The sequence below is a fragment of the Typha latifolia genome, chromosome 1 (assembly GCF_019914945.1).
Source record: "Typha latifolia isolate L0001 chromosome 1, TyphaL0001v2, whole genome shotgun sequence".
Classification (NCBI taxonomy): Eukaryota; Viridiplantae; Streptophyta; class Magnoliopsida; order Poales; family Typhaceae; genus Typha; species Typha latifolia.
In genome coordinates this window covers 5,061,629-5,080,394 of record NC_133086.1, presented here as the reverse complement: position 1 = coordinate 5,080,394, position 18,766 = coordinate 5,061,629, and the positions used below count along the sequence as shown (strand labels likewise).

General features: G+C 38.9%; 3 protein-coding genes across 5 annotated transcripts; all 3 read right to left on the bottom strand.

Moving 5' to 3' along the window:
* Positions 1 to 420: 420 nt before the first annotated feature.
* Positions 421 to 3,240, bottom strand: LOC140793031 (pentatricopeptide repeat-containing protein At2g22410, mitochondrial-like). Its single transcript, XM_073144365.1, has 2 exons — positions 668 to 3,240; positions 421 to 575 (listed from the first exon to the last, which is right to left on the bottom strand). Exon 1 carries the CDS (start codon positions 3,236 to 3,238, stop codon positions 1,238 to 1,240), a length of 2,001 nt encoding a protein of 666 aa, XP_073000466.1. The 5' UTR covers positions 3,239 to 3,240; the 3' UTR covers positions 421 to 575; positions 668 to 1,237.
* Positions 3,241 to 3,314: 74 nt separating this feature from the next.
* Positions 3,315 to 5,301, bottom strand: LOC140793019 (phytoene synthase 2, chloroplastic-like). 3 transcript variants are annotated; one of them, XM_073144337.1, is made up of 7 exons: positions 5,201 to 5,301; positions 4,722 to 5,120; positions 4,583 to 4,633; positions 4,315 to 4,487; positions 3,981 to 4,216; positions 3,692 to 3,884; positions 3,315 to 3,596 (listed from the first exon to the last, which is right to left on the bottom strand). In XM_073144337.1, exons 2-7 carry the CDS (start codon positions 5,110 to 5,112, stop codon positions 3,420 to 3,422), a joined length of 1,221 nt encoding a protein of 406 aa, XP_073000438.1. In that variant the 5' UTR covers positions 5,113 to 5,120; positions 5,201 to 5,301; the 3' UTR covers positions 3,315 to 3,419. The 3 variants fall into 3 exon arrangements, with proteins under 3 accessions (XP_073000438.1, XP_073000445.1, XP_073000453.1); XM_073144344.1 differs by having other exon boundaries at positions 5,210 to 5,288; XM_073144352.1 differs by having other exon boundaries at positions 4,354 to 4,487; positions 4,722 to 5,301.
* A 4,853-nt stretch (positions 5,302 to 10,154) lies between these two features.
* LOC140793011 (protein indeterminate-domain 5, chloroplastic-like) lies at positions 10,155 to 13,514 on the bottom strand. The gene is made up of 3 exons (XM_073144323.1): positions 12,829 to 13,514; positions 12,349 to 12,748; positions 10,155 to 11,574 (listed from the first exon to the last, which is right to left on the bottom strand). The coding sequence occupies exons 1-3, from the start codon at positions 12,917 to 12,919 to the stop codon at positions 10,500 to 10,502; spliced, it is 1,566 nt and encodes a 521-aa protein (XP_073000424.1). The 5' UTR covers positions 12,920 to 13,514; the 3' UTR covers positions 10,155 to 10,499.
* Between the last annotated feature and the right edge of the window lie 5,252 nt (positions 13,515 to 18,766).

Below are 18,766 nucleotides of genomic sequence, written 5' to 3'. Positions count from 1 at the left end.
AAGTAAACGCTACTTAATTATAAAAAATGAGTTAAGATGAGTCGAGTCATTAAGCCTAGCCACCAAACCATTAAATATATTTCTTTCTACAATAATTGTTAAACATTCATCGTTCCAAAAGCTAATATAACGTCCATGAGAGTGGATCCTCAGCAGATCGAGATGCAGAAATTTTCTGCACCTAGAACATATACCTAGCGCACATGATTTTGCAAGTTTCTATAACAAAGAGCACATAGAATCGATTCAAACTTTGCTCTTCTTGCGCATTGAAATAGACAATATAAATTAGTGAGGTCACCAATCAACTCTGGTAAAGTTGGCAACACCCTTTCCCATGATCAAGGATGTCATAGGATTGACTCAACCTTTATAATATTGGTTAGAAGGTTGATAGGGCTTAGACGCCTCTAAATCTAGAAAATGTTTGCTCTTTATGTGCTAATGAATAATCCTAATAAATAAATAAACTAGTAAACTTGTACCAATGAGCTGGGCTTTTCTAAGTTTTATGGAAGGAGTTACCTAGTTGCTTCTTGGCCTTCCTACCGTCCATATCAATCCGGTTATTACTTCTGCAGACATTACCATGTTAGATTTCCGCAGAATATAGCAGAGAGAGAATAACAGAGCAGCGATCTTGATTCAATTTGTAAACAAGTCTTACCAATGAAATCGTTGCATATAATTTATACATAAATCTGCGATGAAGTGGCTTGAAAAGATAACAGTTCATCAATATTTGAGGATGCATCATGCGCTACTTGGATCCATGGTCTTTATTCAAACCAACCCAGCCCAAACTCTTTACATCACCTTTTATTCCAAGTTTCAATAAATCCAAATGTTCCTAGTGTAACATCCTTGTAACAGATAATATTTTCTTTCTATCATCTGATCTAAGTATGGTTTACTGCAGGTGGTGAAGCCAGACGAATAAAATCCAGATAATGTATTCTAACTTGGTTGTCATGGATGAGATGAATTCGGACTATCTGCAGCATTCAGTACTGACAGTAATATTTCCCACTGATGATATCAATTTAGAACTGTTCAATCAAAAGGCAGAAAAAGAAGCCAGCAAATCCTGATAAGACTTCAACTTCATCAATGCTAAATGAATTTCTGGCCGCTTGATATTGCATACTGTAAGCTTGATATCCTCTTCAATGCATTGTGTGAGAACAAATACAGGTGTATATGAGAAACACGAGTGCCGTCATGATAATTTTTCCAATCACTCTTCTATATCGAAAAATGCTACAGATGGAATAGATAGCTGCTCCACATACATCATATGATCTGTTAATTGAGTAAGAAGGATGTATATATTATTTGAGCTTTCATGTCTCATGTCTTCCACCACAAACTCATGGATGATTTCATTTATTTCTATTGAACTAGTACCTGTATCCTTTTTTATTTTACTCTTTCTCATGAGTTTCCTAAGCATCTTCATGCCTTCCCACCTCTGGGTTTCACAATATATGTTTGAAATTAAAACATGAAGTCCTCCATGGCTCGGTTCCAATTCGAGTAGTTGTTTTATGACTTGATTCCCAATCATTACATTGCCATGAATCCTGCACGCCCCAAGTAATGCACCCCAGATCACAATATCGGGCTTCATTGGCATACTACTTATTAGCTCAACAGCTCTTTGAAGGTGTCCTCCTCTCCCAAAAAGATCAACCATACAAGCATAGTGTTCAATTTCATGTGGAACTCTATAGACAAGGCTCATAGACTCAAAGTAATACTGCCCAGCTTCCACTAAACCACCATGACTACATGCAGATAACAGACCAACAAAAGTGATTTCATCAGGTAAGAAACAATCTGACACCATACATTTGAAGAATTCAACTGCATCTAGTGCTCGGCCATGCATTGCTAAGGCCCCAATTATCACATTCCATGACACTGTGCTCTTATTAGGAATGGTACTAAAGAGATCCAAGGCAATCTCTATAGGACCACATTTTGCATACATGTCAACAAGAGAGTTAACCAGTGCAACACTAGAATTTTCAATATTTTCATTGACATAATCATGGACTTTCTTTCCAATCACCAGGTTGCCATTTTGGCTACTAGCTGAAAGAACAGCAATCAGAGTAATCTCATCTGGTACAACTTTTGAAGCTTGCATGTGGGTGTAAAGATCCAAGGCTTCTTGACAAAGTCCATGCTGAACATAGCAAGAGATCATAGCATTCCACGAGACTATGTTCCTTTCTGCCATCTGATCAAACAATCTCCTGGCGTCTTCAATATATCCATGTTTTGCATAAGCACAGACCATGGATGTCCGAGAAACCACATTCTTAACATCCATCCTATCAAAACACGTCTGAGCTGTAAATAACTCTCCACATTTCCCATACATATCTACTAAAGCATTCCCCACAATCAAATCAACTTTAACCGCTGTCATTTCTATATGATGATGCATGAGCCTACCCAACTTAAGGTTCCCTGCTTGTGAGCAAGCGGAAAGGAGGATAACCAGGGTGAACTCATCCGCCAATAAACCTGTATCTATCATCTTCCTAAATAGAGTGAACGCTTCTTCACAATTACCCAATTGAGAATAACCACCAATCATCGAGTTCCAAGACACGACATTCCTAACATGCATTTCGACAAACAACTTGCGGGCCAACTCAATTGACCCACAGGACGAGTATGCATGGAGTAGCGCATTCAAAACAAAGATCTGCGATCCAAATCCAAGCTTGAATACAATCCCATGGACCACTATAGCCTCTTCTAAAGCAAACACGCTCGTACACGACTTGAGAACAAAGGGGAGAGTGAATTGGTTGGGCAACAGACCTTGGCTCATCATTTTACGAAGAAGAAAAATGGCTTCTTTGGGGTTTTTACTATTAGAATAACCTCTGATTAAGCTATTCCACATGAATCTATTGGGTACAGCGATTCTCTCGAAGACCTCGACGCCGTAGCGGAGGTCGCCGGCGCCGGAGACGGCGCAGAAAGCGACGAGATGCGCTACGGTTAGGGTCTCTCCGATAAGCGCGTTGGTTATGAGCTGCGCGTGGAGCTGCTTGAGTTGCTTCATGGAGGAGCATCTTTGGAGCAAGGAGTCAAGTACTTGGTGTACGCGAGATTTGAATCGTGAAAGGGGGAGGAAGGCTTGGGCTTTTGGCGCGGAGAGGGCAACGAAAGGGCTGAGATTATTAGCGCGAGAGCTAACGGCTATGTAATTGAACATAGGTTACGTTGGTCCGTTCTCAATGACTTGGAATATGGCATTATATAACGGCAACAAAAGAGAGGAAAAAAAATAATTTCTCCCAATAGTACACAACACTAAATTTAATATCTTATATTTACAAAATACAAATTTAAGCGTCGGAAAATATGCCACCACAAAGGGAATCTTATTATATGGTTCATAAATTTACAAAATGTTCATGAGAAGAAGGACTGATTAATGATCTCCCATACGCTGCAGGCAACGCCATCAGTTTCTTTGCTTTGCCAACACAAGCCCTCTTTGTGAAGTTATTGTAGTCATTTCTCTCTATCTCATCAAGGATCTCTCTGTACAATAGCAGAGAAGCCCATATCTACAAAAGTGATCAAATAAAAAAAAAATTTGATCATAAAGATCTTTTGAACAAAAAAATATATTAAAAAAGAAGTAGAAAAATTATAATCTTACTGGCCATCTACTGGCTTGGCTCAGTGCAGACACACCCTTCTCTGCTTCCTGGAAGAACATCCTGGCTCTCCTAATTTGGCTCTTCATGAAGCTCCTCCATCTGTCTGTCACCCTCCCTTCGAAGACATCCTCCTCCGAAATGCCAGCCTGGGCGAGCTCATCTCGCGGCAGATAGATCCTCCCTCTACTTGCGCTGCGGAAAAAAAGAAAATCATATATACAGCATTCAAGTTTGTACACTCATATGAGTTCAATTAATATATGTACAATGATTGAATGGCCGCCGTACTCTTCGCCGACGTCCCTGAGTATGTTGGTGAGCTGGTTCGCGATCCCCAGAGCGAGAGCCGCACTGTAGACGCTCTCGGTCGTCGCCTTAGACTCCGGCGCAATGCCCATGACAGGCACACTCATCAGTCCTACTGTTCCTGCGACATAGTAGCAGTAGAGATAGAGCTCATCAAAGTTGCTGTATCTCGATCTCTCCAGGTCCATCCTCATCCCTTTTATCATGTCCTTGAATGGCTGGAATCCATTACATCAGTTAAAATCTAAAGATTTAGTAGAGAAGAAAATTTTCGACGTGTTAAACTTATTTAGCTACTATGTGTTAAGAGAGGTGCCTGGATATCCACAGGAAACTTTGAGACAGTATCAGATACCGCGGCATCGAGCATGTCGTACGGCCGGCCGGCGAACAAATCGTTCAACCTTTCCTCCCAACGATCCAAGGCGAACGGCGTAATTTGAGAGGCATTAGGCCCATCCACAAGCTCATCTGTCCTTCTGCACCATACTGAACACAGTATTCAGAATAAGTTTTTTTTTTTTTTTTTTCTTACAGAGGATTTAATCTGAAGTCTATATATAAATCATTTGTACAGGTTGTACCATAGATTGCCCAAATTGCTCTTCTTCTTTCAGGGGTCATGAGAAGTGTTCCTAGACATAAATAAAGTCTAAGTTAGACGTACAGGAGGATTGCATGTCAGAGAGATAAAAAAATGGAGAGATGAGAGGAAGAACTCACCTAAGTAAAAGGTCTTGGCATATTCCTGGCAAACTTCGCCGCAACGATCGTAAGCTTCCTTCAGTAAGTTGATGTCTGGCTTCAAATCGACTGCGGCAATAGACCTCGATTGCGCCTTCGCCAACGCCGCCTGCTTCAGGACGACTTCATATACCTTCTGCCTGGAAGAAACTACGACATCTCTTGCTGCAGGAGCACTTGATACGAAAGTTGATAGAATCGGGAGATTAGCGCTCATTTCTGGCTCAAATCCAACAGAAGCATATACAGAATGGGTGTTCGTAGAGCATGAGTTCCATCTGGTTCTTCTTGATACTCTGCAAAGCTTTCTGATCTCAGACCGCAGAGAATGAGAAAGCTGGCCTTGACTGGGAGAGATATCTAGCAACATAATTGGATCTGTAAATGCTTGCAAAGTTCCAGATTAATTCCTTGGAGAAACTAACGAAAGGTCAATAAGCTGTGCTCAAAGTTGTCACCTTTTATACCTTTGATTACTTGGAGAAAAACAAATTAACATGAGAGCAGCATATATAAGACATGAAGAACTACCAAAGTGACATTCGTAATTAAGCTGCAGGGATTCCATGAAGCAGTTAAGAAGGCTCTGGATTTTAGTTTGTAGACGTGGATTTGCCACCAGATGCGCCGTGCGCGTGGGTCCCAGAAAGACGCCGCCGCCCACCTTTCCCCTCGTGTCCACGTACGACCTTGAGGAGTCGGCAAGAAGACCACGTCAGCATCCACATTTAACAGCACTAAAACGCGGAACCAGACTTAAATGCAACGAGAGGCAAATAGCATTTGCCATTGTATATTTGTACCAATTTTATAGTAACAGAGAAGTCCAATAGTGAAAATGGTACAACTATGTCTCCTACAAACCTAAGCATTCATATATAACAACAATTAAGTTAAAAATATTTATATTCAAATGCTAAAAATATAGCTTAGGGTCGATGTCCAGCTATTTTTACGAATACTACCCTAAATTTTTTTATGTTACAATTTATCTTCTATATTTTCTAAAAAATTTTAATGTCACACTTCCGTGAATGTATTGTTAACAAATTTGAGCGAGTCAACTTACGTAGCAATCATATCAGACGTAATTAACTTCGAAACTGACCTAAATGCACTAGCAACCCTTATAAAACTATTTAATTAAAATAGAATAAAAGGATATATAATGATATAATTTAATTTTTATTATTATCATCTTCAATCATCTTTTACCCCTTTACCATCACCAGTTTTCCCCCTCGAAGCCAGCGGTGTCGACCGCCAACATCTCTTCCCTGTCACCGATTTGCGACAACATAGCACTAACTAGCCAGGATCGCAGATCTTGACAGCAGCGCCAATCCGTCCGTCCGCCCACCTTGTGGAGAAGCTTTTCTTTGTGGTAACCGAGGAACGTGAGAGCGCCAACGGGTAGTGAGGGCAAAGGCAACTACAGTCGAGGAGGGCAAGGGCGACTAAGACTGGCGATGCATTGGGGCCCTTCTCCAGTGGCGTGAAAGGTTGAATGAGAAGGGAAGTGACCAAGGCTTCTTTCCCTTCAGCTTGTTCATGGCATTCAGATTCAAAGTAGCATGCTCCTCCCTTTGTCCACCGAAGAGTGTTCTCAATGCCTCCTTGAAGACTCTTCGATGCAGGCTTGCAATGTGCCGATTAATCCGATGACGATGTTAGACATGAGACAGGGATGATGAAGGAGAATTGATGAATATATTTAGGCCATTTTATAATATTATTTTATTTTGCTAGCTAAATCGATGAGCTCATTAACCTATTAGGAATATAAATATCATTAAGTATTTTTTGACACTGTCGTTAGCCATTTTATTTTATACCAAAGTTTTTTTTTTTTGGGGGAGGGGGGGAGATTTAGAAAATTCTAATAAAAATCGAATATAATTAACCTTAAAAATGAGCAATATTTATGCCAACCTCTTAAAGATTTTTACCTTTTCTATATTATGTGTTCTTTTGTCATAGATTTATATATAGCTGTCATAGCAAACTTTTGACAATAGTAGAAGTAAAAGTTCAAACATTTTCATATAATTTTCTTTTTACTCAAATACATGATCATACATCGCTTATTAGTAGTTACACGATTGAAGCAACGTAATACAAAATAATTGTAACCGATCATTGTAAACAACTTTTGATGTGCAAAAAAAAAGAAGTTGAAATAATAACCTTCGATTAAATGCTTTGACTGTTGGGTCAACATTTGATAAGCTTATCAAAGCTTTGTTTTGCCCGTCGTTCAATACTTTATTATAAAAAAAAATACTCCTCTTTATTCAAATACATTTTATTTAAATATATATATATATATATAATATTCTATTTTATATAGCTTTAGATTAGACATTATCTTAGTATTGCATATTTCAAACAAAGTTCGATGGAAATAAATGTTAACAAGGGAGTAAACGGGTCGGTTTGAATTTTTGCTGGTTGTTGAGTGGAGCGGCGCACGTGTCGTTTAAGGACGCCGTGCGCGTACGTACCTTTTGAATCAAGGCAAACGGTCGGTCCAACGAGGATGCGACAAACGCCTCCATGGCTCATTGGCTCCATATATATACATATGAGCTGATGACAGCTGGCCAAAAAATTACATGTATAGTGCTTAGTGACTTAGACACCACTGCCGACTGCCGAGTGATTGCATTTTAACAATTTGGGCCTAATTGGGCTAACGTTGTGACTCACAAAACTAAAGATTGGTAAAAATATTTAATTCGGCCCACTACGAAGCCAGTTAGTTATATATCCTCGTGACTACCTATGCATGCATACTCTCAGAAATATATATATATATATATATATATTAATATTTACAAAGTGTGCCGTATATTTTTAATTTCTCTCTGGTCATGACTAAAGTGCAATCATTATATATGTTTTTATTATAGATATTAAATTTTAAAATTCTCATAATAGACATAGTTGTAAATGATTAAATAAGTTTTCTAATACATCTAAAACAGTACTTATAAAATTTTAAAATATATATATATATATATATCATTTAAAATCCCATAAGTATTATTTATGCTAGAAAGCTTTCTAACTCTCTACAATTTTATTCATAGTGGAGAATCTTTAAATTTGACTTCTGATTTAATTAAATACGATAAAAATATAATAATTATACTTTACTCTATACTACTATACGAAGAATTAAATGCTTAAATTTAAATTTTATTTTCCTCTACTTTTCATTTTTTTTCTCTAATATTTGTAAGGTAATATTTTATAAAAGAAACATCACACCGGACTTCCCCTGTTCTCCCGTCTAAATGAGGTCTACCTAGATTATTTAACATATTTTTATATAAATACGTGGGTTCTATTCTAAAATTGTTGAGAACATATAAATATTGTTCTAAATAGCAACAAGTACTAAAAGAATATAATATGAGAATAAGATAGTGTTCTCACTTGTTATAAATAAATGGAATAAGAGAGCGAATACCATATCGTTACGATTGGACAAAGCATTCAAATAATTACTTTTATTTTTCATGTAAGTGAGTTGTAGGATCTCAAAATACAAACATCTATTATTCCAAAATTACTACAGAAGGACAAATTAGTTATACGAAAATAATATTAAATACTAGACTTAATTTGTACGGTATTTTTGTGTCCGTGATATGTAAGTCCTCCTCTTTAAAATTTTGGGTCGGATTTTGCGAACTCATTGAATCAGATTATCCTCAACATCTATTGGTGCATAAACACGAATGCATTTAATTAGATAATCGTTACTCTTGGTGATCACTAATATTATGTATTTTTGGCCAAAACAAATAAATGAAAACTTAGTTCTAATTATCGTTCTTATTATTGCAAGAATAATGTGTCAAATTATTAAATAGTCGAAATTGGCCAAGAAATTGACTTAAAAAATCTCCAAATTTTTTTGTTAAAAAAATAATAATATATAACTCTCATATAAATTTATTAAAAATAAAAATAAAAATAACATTTGCGGAGGAGCAACGTACGTAAACTTATTTTTAATTATGAAATAACATAACAATTATTTGACGACTTTGCGAGAGAGGAAAAAAAAAATTCCAGCTTGGCCATTGGTATATAAAAGCATCATACACAGAAAGACCCACAGCTAAGAACAAAGCCCGTGTATTAATTATTCTAACGCCGCCAGTTGGCCAATAGAGATTAAGAATCATTAACAGTATACGAATCGCACGAGCACTTGCGCGATAATAATTAACTTTATTACACGATGAGTACGGTTGAAATTTATTAGCATTTTATCTTTACGCATTGATAGTATCAATCTTCAGATTTGTGAATGTTTGTTGGCGCCCCTAACTTTTTTCAATCATACACATCAGAATATATTCTTCGACCTCCCGATTAAATTATTTGAAAATAGGTAAATAGTTCATATAGTGTTTAGATATAATTATTTTTATATTTCAATAATGGATAAAAAAATTCCGAAAAAATAATAGTAACTTTCTAACCTACCGAAAGTAAGTTTACAACTATAAATAAGAATAGGTTATCATTCAGAACTCCAAGAAGGACGCAGCAATAGCATAGCATAAATTACACAGGGTCGATCCACGCTGGCGAGATTCGGAGGACAAAGCGGGAAAAGGAGATCCCGACAAGAGCACACGTCAAACCGATACTAAGATGCGCCGCCGTGAGACGATCCGGCTCAAGTTAGTGATATAGCCGGCCTGTAGGCTATATAGGAGGTGGGTGAGGTCTACTGAGAGGGAGGTGTACTTTCGCGTCAGCGGAAGAGAGAGAGAGAGAGAGAGAGAGAGAGAGAGAGAGAGAGAGAGAGAGAGGAGTCAAATATAAATTTTTCTAGGAAGGATGATTTCACGTAGCAGGAATCGGGAGGTTAGGATAAGGATTATAAACATTCTTTCTCCTCCTATAAAGAGGAGTAGTTAAACATTCTTTCCATAAAAGAAGGGTTTTTTTTATATTCGTCTTACTTCATCGATCTCTTGGTACTCCTTTGAACGTAAACAGGCACATGATGCATTCATTGACTGGTCAATACCGACCCATCGATCTCACTGTAGGAATACAGCCATTACTTTCTCTTCCCTCTCAATCCATCAACTACAATCACACGCGCGCTTGCATGCATGCACTCCTCTCTCTCTCTCTCTCTCTTTCTATCTATCTATACACACACACACACACACAGAAAGACATGTTTATACTTGTAGTGTGTCTTTTGTACGTTCTGTGTATATGAATAGAGGATGGCATATCGTTCATGCAGTCGAGGCTGCAGACCATCTGCTCCGCAGAGAGACAGAGACAGACACAGAGAGAGAAAGAGAGGCTTTAAAAATAATTTTAAAAAAAACATAAGAGGACATGGCAGGGCATAATCACAGAGGATCCAAATGCATAAATAGCAGCATATATATGTAGATGTATGCTTAATTTAGCTAGGCATTCGTACCTGTGGTGTCTCAGGCATAACAGGCTTTAATATGCTTTGAGCAGATAGATTTCGAGGGCAACAAGTCCTCTTGATCTATTATGCATGCAGTGACTACTTGAAGCAGCAAATGAAATTAAGAAAATTACAGCATATATATGCAAGTACAAGAACCAAGAGGTGGTGAAGATCGATGAAAGAGCTCCAAAATAAAAGATGCATTAATTTACTGCTTACTACCGCTGCTGCTAATTAAACAGTTGATTTGCACATTACCAACCAACTAAATATCATTTTCCGTCTAGCTCTCATTGCAAGTTCCCACTGCCGAAGGATCTGCTACAAGACCTGAAGTTCATCTCCGCGTCCAACGAGCCTATTCCGAGGCCACGATGCTGCTGTTGCTCCCTATGAGACACCACTCCTCCCATACCCCTCACCATGCTTCCAACTCCAAGGAAGTCCCTTGTCAAGCTGTGGTGCAAGCCAGTCTCATGTTCTTGCCCACTGCCATTATAGAACACGCTGCTACTCCCATTCGCAAACGAGTTCATGAGATCTTCGAATCGGCTCTCTTCTCCTACTTGACTTCCTGAGCTCTCTCCACCACCGCCACCACCACTAAACCCAATGGGCTTTCCACCACTAGAGTAAGCGCTTCCGAATCCTCTCATCAGAGAATTCCCGCTGCTAGTCGTCGCGCCCATTTGCGCGGCTTTCTGAAGCAGCGCGGTCGCAGACATCTGTTGCACCCCCGACTCGCCACGCACCGAGCTGTTGTATAGAGAAGACATGCCCATGCCCATGGGATCACTCATGAGATTGCCCGAGAAGTTGGTGGTAGATTCAGTATGACTTCCATCACTACTGTTGAATTGATCTTGGATCAGCAGATGGCTTGTATTCTGATTGCTGCCATTATTGCTGCTGTTGCTATTGCTGTGTGAGAAGAAGCCCAGGTTGAAAACATTAGAGGTTGACGAAGTGTTGTTGGTATTTGGTTGGAGGTGATCAGGGAGCTGCATCAAGCCATGGAAGGGTTTGTTTTGGAGCAAGGAATGCTGAGGCTGACGAGGGTCTTCATGGAAGTCATGGCTTGATCCGCCTCCAAGATAGTAGGATGGCGGGCGGAAGGTGGGAGGGTTGTTCCCGGGGGAGATGAGATGATCGACGACGCCACTGCCACGGAGACGGAGGAGGTCAGCAGACGGCTGGATTTGGTCTTGAAAGGAAGTCATTGATGAGCTCAATTGAGGAAGGCCCAAGTTCATGTTGCCAGTCCCATATAAATGGCTGGTTACATTGCTCATGCCGGCCGGAATTCTCGCGCCTTCTTGCGCCAAGGCATCGCAGAAAGCTCTATGGGTGATGAAGCTGTCTCTCCTGAGCGAACAAAAAGAAAAACTTAAAAGACACTTAATAAATTTAGAATGGTTGAAGCTACTATTAACGGGAATAGAAAGGGAAATGCATGCACTTAATTAGTATATTAATGAAGTAGTACATGAGAAAATTACCATGCATGTTTCCCATGGTAAAATGTCTAAGGGACGGAATACGAAATATGGGAAGTAGAGCAGTAGAGAGGAATTGAGCTCTTCTCCTAATAGAACTTCACCATTCAATTAATGCAAAGAGAGAATTAATTCCCGCTACAAGAATGAGCAATATTCCCTTAGATCATCAAATACCAAGAGATAGACATAAATTCTTGGTACCCATTAATTAATAAGCGCTCATCTCAAAGTTGCTCAACCGAAACAAGTAATCCGTAGGCCCTCCTAGAAAATTTTACCAAATTTAGCGCATGAAATGGTGGACCTGCAACATTTCCAAACGAGTCCTTGCCTGCCCACATCTTTCCAACCCACATAAGAACAAACCCCTGCCAATCTGCCATGACTCACCACGTGAACATGAGAGGGAGATTTGAAGGTCAGGCAAAAGGAGGCGTTGCTCCCAAGGAGAAAGACGAGTACCTTTTCCATTTGAATTCGCAACTCACATGCGAGCAGTAACCCTAAACCTAAACCCTAACGCTAGATTTTTATTTTTATTTTTATTTTTATGGGTTTCTTCTTCTTTTCTTTTAAAATTTTTTTTTTTTTTGGTTTACTCCTCCCAGCTATATGCCTTGAAGATGTTCGACATATGTACCTAGAGAAAAGAGTGCCGCAGTCGCAGCGGTACTCCCTCGTGCCACACGTCTTCGAGTGCGCCTTCCAATCCGACTGCACTGCATACTTCTTGGAGCACTTCTCGCACTTCCACTTCTTCTCGCCGTGTTTGCGGCAGTAGTGCTTCTTGATGCCGGTGAGGTCCCCGAGGGCCCGAGAGGGGTCGTGGTGGACGCAGCTCGGCTCGGGGCAGAGATAGACTCGCCGCCTCACCACGTCCTTGGGGTTCTTCTGCTTTAACTTCCACGGCAGGTTGTGGCCTCGCCGGTGGAGCTGCAGGTTCTGCTCACGCTGGAATCCCTTCCCGCACACCTCGCACACGAAGCGATTCGTCGCCAAGAGCGTTCGAGGTGACAGCGCAATCACCTCGGCGTCCGGATCTGCACACAAAATGTCTGATGAAATCACTAACAGAAGCTAACTCATCTAATTTTTGCACGACCAGGTTGAGAGCACTTGCTTGGATTCCCGGGGAGATTCCTCTTCTTCTTGGCCGTAGGCGGGGTAGCGGATGAGCTCGGTAGGAATGAGGACGAGGAGGTGGTTGCCATGGGAATGGCAAAATAATTAACAGGTAGTTTCCTAGCTGTTCTTTTGCTACAAGTCGTCCAAATTACAGAAGAAAAGGGCGGGCGTCACTAACCAACAGAGAAGCATGAGATCTTCTTTGGTTCTATCCCTCTGGATCTATCTGCCTCTCAAAGACAAAGAGGGGGGGGTGGCGCGGATATGGGGAGAGAGAGAGAGAGGTACAAGAGAACAAATTAACCAAGAGGAAAGATAACAAGAAAGGAGAACAGAAGAGGTTCCTATTTGTTCCTCTCCTATATCCTGGAAACAAAAGAGAAATCTACACGAATATGAGGGCGGAGGGGGAGAAGAAAGAAAGGAATGAAGAAGATAGATATTAGAAGAGTGAGAGGAGGAGGAGGTAGCGGTGATGGTGTTTGATGAAGTGTCACACAGAGAAGTATGTCGTTATGTGGCGAGGGAAGGGACCCACTTCGACCTGTAACTCTTACCCTTCCCACCTCCTTTTCTCGTTTCGTGTCTCCCCCCACCCCAAACTTATCTCTCTCTCTCTCTCTCTCTCTCTCTCTCTCTCTCTCTAGACTCTAGTTGATACAAAAGGTGGAGGCATGCAGCAGTCGATGTGCACAAGTGTAACAATATTTAAGCGCAAAATATTTTTAGCACCCTCTCCAAACTACCTAAAATACCCTGTAAATGATGTTTTAATTTTTTTTTCCCCTCTCTCTTAGTGATGGACTTCGGACATATGTAATTAAATGCTCGCACAATATGAGTCTATTTAACAATAAAAAATATTTTTTAAAAAATAGTTCTTCTCTCTTCTTTGGGTTCCTCTCTGGGGATGATGAGATTGAGACTGCTGAGCACCTATTTTAAAATTTTTCCTTCACCTAAGAGAATTTGCGGTCATTTCTCTTTGCCTTCTTCTTAGAGCAACTACTCGTCCGAGACTCGTGTGTCAGTCTGCAAGCCTTGACAGATACTTCTCACGATAAATTTGGTGAAAATTATGGAGAGAGCGTAGCAAGAAGAGCTTCAACCTTGTGGTATTGACTCCGGCGACATTCCTTCTTGACCTGGCTGAGATCGCGTGGGGAATCCTATTTTTCCCTTCCAAATATTCCATTATCTTTTAGGTCCTCCACCTCCTTTAATTTGTAACCTTTATTTGCTTTGTACATTCTCTTCTTCTTAATAGATTATAACTGAGGGTTTTTAAATCAACCAATAAAAAATAAGAAATAGTTACTAGATGTGTGACAGTGTAAGTGACTAAACGAGGGTGTAGTTGTCAATTAAATGACCTATAGATTCCAACTATTAAGTTATTTTGGATTCCACTCTGCATGTTAATTATCTCCTTTAGGCTTAGTTTTGTATTAAAAGAACGCAAGGCTTTATTTATTCTCCATCTTGGTATAAGTTGTAAAAAAAAAAAAAAAAAAAAAAATCTTTTAGTTTGATGGATTATTATATCTTTCTCTATAAATAAATCAATCAATCGATCGATCTCTTCTTCACATTTAATGATGAGCTTCTTTTTTGTGTCTTATGAATAATCTAGCATAGCATATCTTCCGACATACATAGGAAGAAGGGAGCTTAGCTGAGTAGATCTCTCTTTCCAAGAGGAGTACTGAATACAAAATATATTTATATAGGGAGTAGAGCATAGAATTCACCTTTTAGGACTCATCACTTTGAATGCTATTTTGGTCAAAATCTTCCTCAAATTATGCATGAATGCCGCAGGAAGATGTTACATGAGATTTCTTGCTGAAGAAAATCTATGAGGTCATGTAGATTAATTTATATGTCTAGTTGCATCCCGATATTACTTAGATTATTAGGTCTCAAAGCTTGGTCGGCGTTTTTTTAAGTCAAAATAGCATTTCTTTTTCCATCTTTCTATTAAAACTATGATTTCTGTCATCCATGACTATGAGTACGACCTCATGAATAAACGTTTTCATAGGCCAAGTTAATTGTTTTCTTCCTTCACTATCTCATGGGTTTTCTTCAAATACTAGTTGCTCTTAGCTAGTTGTCAATTCATGGATCAAATATTTGAAATACGCGAGAAGAAATATAGGGCGAAAAAATTGGAGGACATATAGTTTTTTCGAGGCCGTCGTTGTCGAGCCGACCTGATAATTAAGTTAGGCAAACACGGACGTCGAGGTTTAACCGAAAGGAAAAAAGAAATATTTTCTTAAGTTCTGAGAGGTTGATTTGCTATGACCTAAATTATCTTGCTTGAGAGTTTGTCACGATACTATGAGAGATGCTCTTTGGTAGGGTCTACTTGTGCAACATTACATGCAATGGTCCCTTTCCAGCACAAAATCCTGGACCATTTGCTTATCCATGAACTGGTCCAAATTCTCTGAGATGCTTGCCTTTTTGTTTTTGCTCACTTCTCAATTTTGAGGTGGCCAAGTTGATGAGTCTTCTTTTCACACGGAGATCTTTGTGTGCCTAGCTTGCATGGAAATTAATGCTCTTCCATTTGTTATGTCCTTATATATCACTGCTACAACAAAAGTAATACATATCTCAAACTCAAAATGATACCCACAAAGAAAAGAAAAGAAAAGAAAAGAAACGAAGAGAAGAGAAGAGAAAAAAGAATATATATGCTCAACTATATGGTTAGATAGATAGCATCGAATGCTAGATGCTGTGAAGTAAAAGTCGAGAGTGACAATGATACAAGTACTTTTGGTTGCCTCGTATTCTCATACACTGTGATTTTGTATACGGATTCATATAATTCACCAACTTGCATGTGGTGATAGCTGCAGTGCTCTGATCGATCGTCAGGGATTTATTGTCCTTTCGCTGTTCTTTGTATGATGCCACTGCCTGTTACATTAACTTGCGTATGCTGTGAAAGTTGTGGCCTCTATATGTCAAGGGAGAAAATAATCAAAAAACTAAAAAGAAAAAGGGGGAGAAGATCTCTTAAATATTAGGACTCGTATGATTTTAGTATTGTCAACTAACTTTAGGAAAGAAGAAGAAGAAGAAGAAGAAGAAGTCGTAAAGATATGTATAAACTGGGAGAAAGAAGATAAGCAAAAAGAAAGATAATGTAGGATATTTCTGTGCAAGTTTTGACTTGTAACTTCAACAATGTGATGGTTGGAGAATAAAGCTCCTTACTTGGGGAAAAAAAGATTGTTCGTTAATACTGAATAAGTTGTTTCTATTATTTGAACACCTAATTAACTAGCTGAAAGAAGAAGAAATAAATAAAAAAAGAGAGAGTAGTCAACGTCACTTCAAATTTGGGTTGAGGAGGTGAGGGTGAGGAGGAGCAATAATTTCGTAGTCGAAATTGCGAGATTCCATATTATATATTATATATATATATATATATGTCTTGTGATGATTGGGCCCTGATGATGCCGGAGACACGGCCAGATGTTTGAAGGCCCACCTGGAAAGCACCTTTTCACCTAAAAGATGACATGGTCGGATTCATTAAATGGGGGAAAACTACGCACCTTTTCACCCCAAAGGTGCTGCTCCTGCCTGCTATCAGATTCCCAAACACAGGAGGCCTCTTATACTCTTGTTCTTGTCTCTAGATGGGGATTGGCTCTCTTTACAAATCACACCTCCTCCTCAACCCAGTGAATTCTACTCAGGAGACCTCCAATTTTAACATATTTGCAAGTCGGCTCCTCATTTTTAAGGCACAGGTGATTGGGTCAATCAATCTCACCCTGCAGTGTGGAGGAGGGAATTTATGATTAGGACTCTCATCTCTGCAATGCCACCATGGTTGAAGATAAGCTGGTCAATTTAGCTTCTTGTGGTTGCCAGCCGTTCCTAAGCTTAATTCACTTTATGGAATAAGAATAATCATATATAACAAGGAAATAACCAGCTTCTACTAATATAATAATATATACTTCCCTCTCCTCTCTTTCATCAGACACCACTTCAAATCAATTGCCATTTCAATCGCCCTTTTTTCTCCTCATGCGTTCATTTATTATATAAATTATTTTAGTTATTTAAGTGTAATTATTACACTCTATGACTCTTGAATGGTCGTTGGTTGATGGTTATTAAGATACTATGTGCTTGTGGGGGATTGGGCCTCTCGATTTTGTTAGTTGCTTTATTTTGTTGTTTGTAGTGGTCCATGTACTATAACATGTTATTTTCAGATATTTTTGGTTAATCGATGTGAAAGAGATTAATGGTTTTTAAGTCTCAATCAAATGGGAGCTATAATTTTTTTATCAAAAAATTATTACACACTATATTAATATACAACTAAACACTACAATAACTTATATTGATATAAACTTTCTTACGCTAGTATGAAATAATAATTATACTCAACATCTTACTTATTTGTATAAAGAAATGAGCAGATAAGGTAATAGTGTAAGCTTGTTAGTATTTTGATTTATTTCATACTATCATATATTTTTTTAGTGTTATATACTACGCTAACGCACATATTAATCATGTAAACAAGATCAAGTATGACCTAGATATCTCACAACTCAATTTCTATCTTAATTCGAGCTGGAGTTGAACAGCAGCAATTAATCAAGTGGCTCAGTTGCTATTCCTAGCTTTGTCCTCTGAACAGATTCATCTGGTCAAAGTAAACAGCAGTTATCAGAATCTTTCCATCTCCCATATATAGCTCATTTGCTCAAACATATAAGGAGCCCTATTGCCGTAAACTTGACTTGAGGATATTACTATTCATTTCCCCTTATAATTACCCCTCCTTATTACCAAGATACGAATTCAAATGGATGATTAAAAACCATGGGCAAAATTCTTGGAGAACAAAATAAAATCTACAGGTCCTCTTGGGCAGAGGCAGAGTTACATGCTTTCCAGGTTGCAGTTTAAGGTTAAAAATTCATGCAACAACGAGCAAAGCTTCTCTATTTCAATTCTCATCTAATAATCATATCCAATAGTCCAAACATTCATCCACCTTTATTATAGTTGGAAGACGCATAGATATCCATTGGATAGCTTATGATTTACGTACAAGTTTTCACTTGGCAATTCAAAGTCATTGACTGTACACACTACCAGCATCTGGGAAGTAAACTCTCAGTCCAGTGGAAGACCATAGAGCTGCAGAAAGAGTAGAATGATATCATCAGAAGGTTGAACAAGCAGACCTGTGAGATAGATAATCGATCTGGATAGTGTCAGCACGGAGAACAAGTAATGAAATCTATTGAATCCTAGACAAGATCCAAATAACCATTTCCATGTCTGCGTTTTAACCATCAAATCTGCTGGGCCAGTAATGAGGTTTTTAGATTAGATGTGATGCGGCGACTTTGTGGAAGAACATTAGGAAAGAAAAAGTACAAGATCGAAAAGGTAGTCTGTATATTAACGAAGCCTAATGATTATTCAGTAATTGCAGTGTGTTATAGAGTGGATTGCAACTCGTGTGTAGTACTGGAGATGTCCACCAGATTCTTGATGAGTTAAATCCGCAGGGAACTGCACAATATATAGTAAAACTGTATGCTTAATGAAACACAATTCTCTATAGTAAACTCAGTCTCTTGTCTCTAGATTTTGTACATGATTGCCGTTCGATTCTTCAAACAAGTAGAAGTAGTCTTCATCTGTACACTCACACTTGTTTCTTGCATATATAATTATTTCTAGTTAGAGGGCAAAAATGGGGTATAAAGTTGTTATTTGGAGTTGGGGGTGATATGGGCTACGCTTTTCTCATCATAGCTCGGCCCAACAACCGACTCGAAACCCACTAAAATTTTCTTTTCTTTCCTCTCCCTCCTATCTCTCCTATGTCTCTCCATCCCGCCGCCGCCTCCTCTCTCTTCTCCTCCATCGTC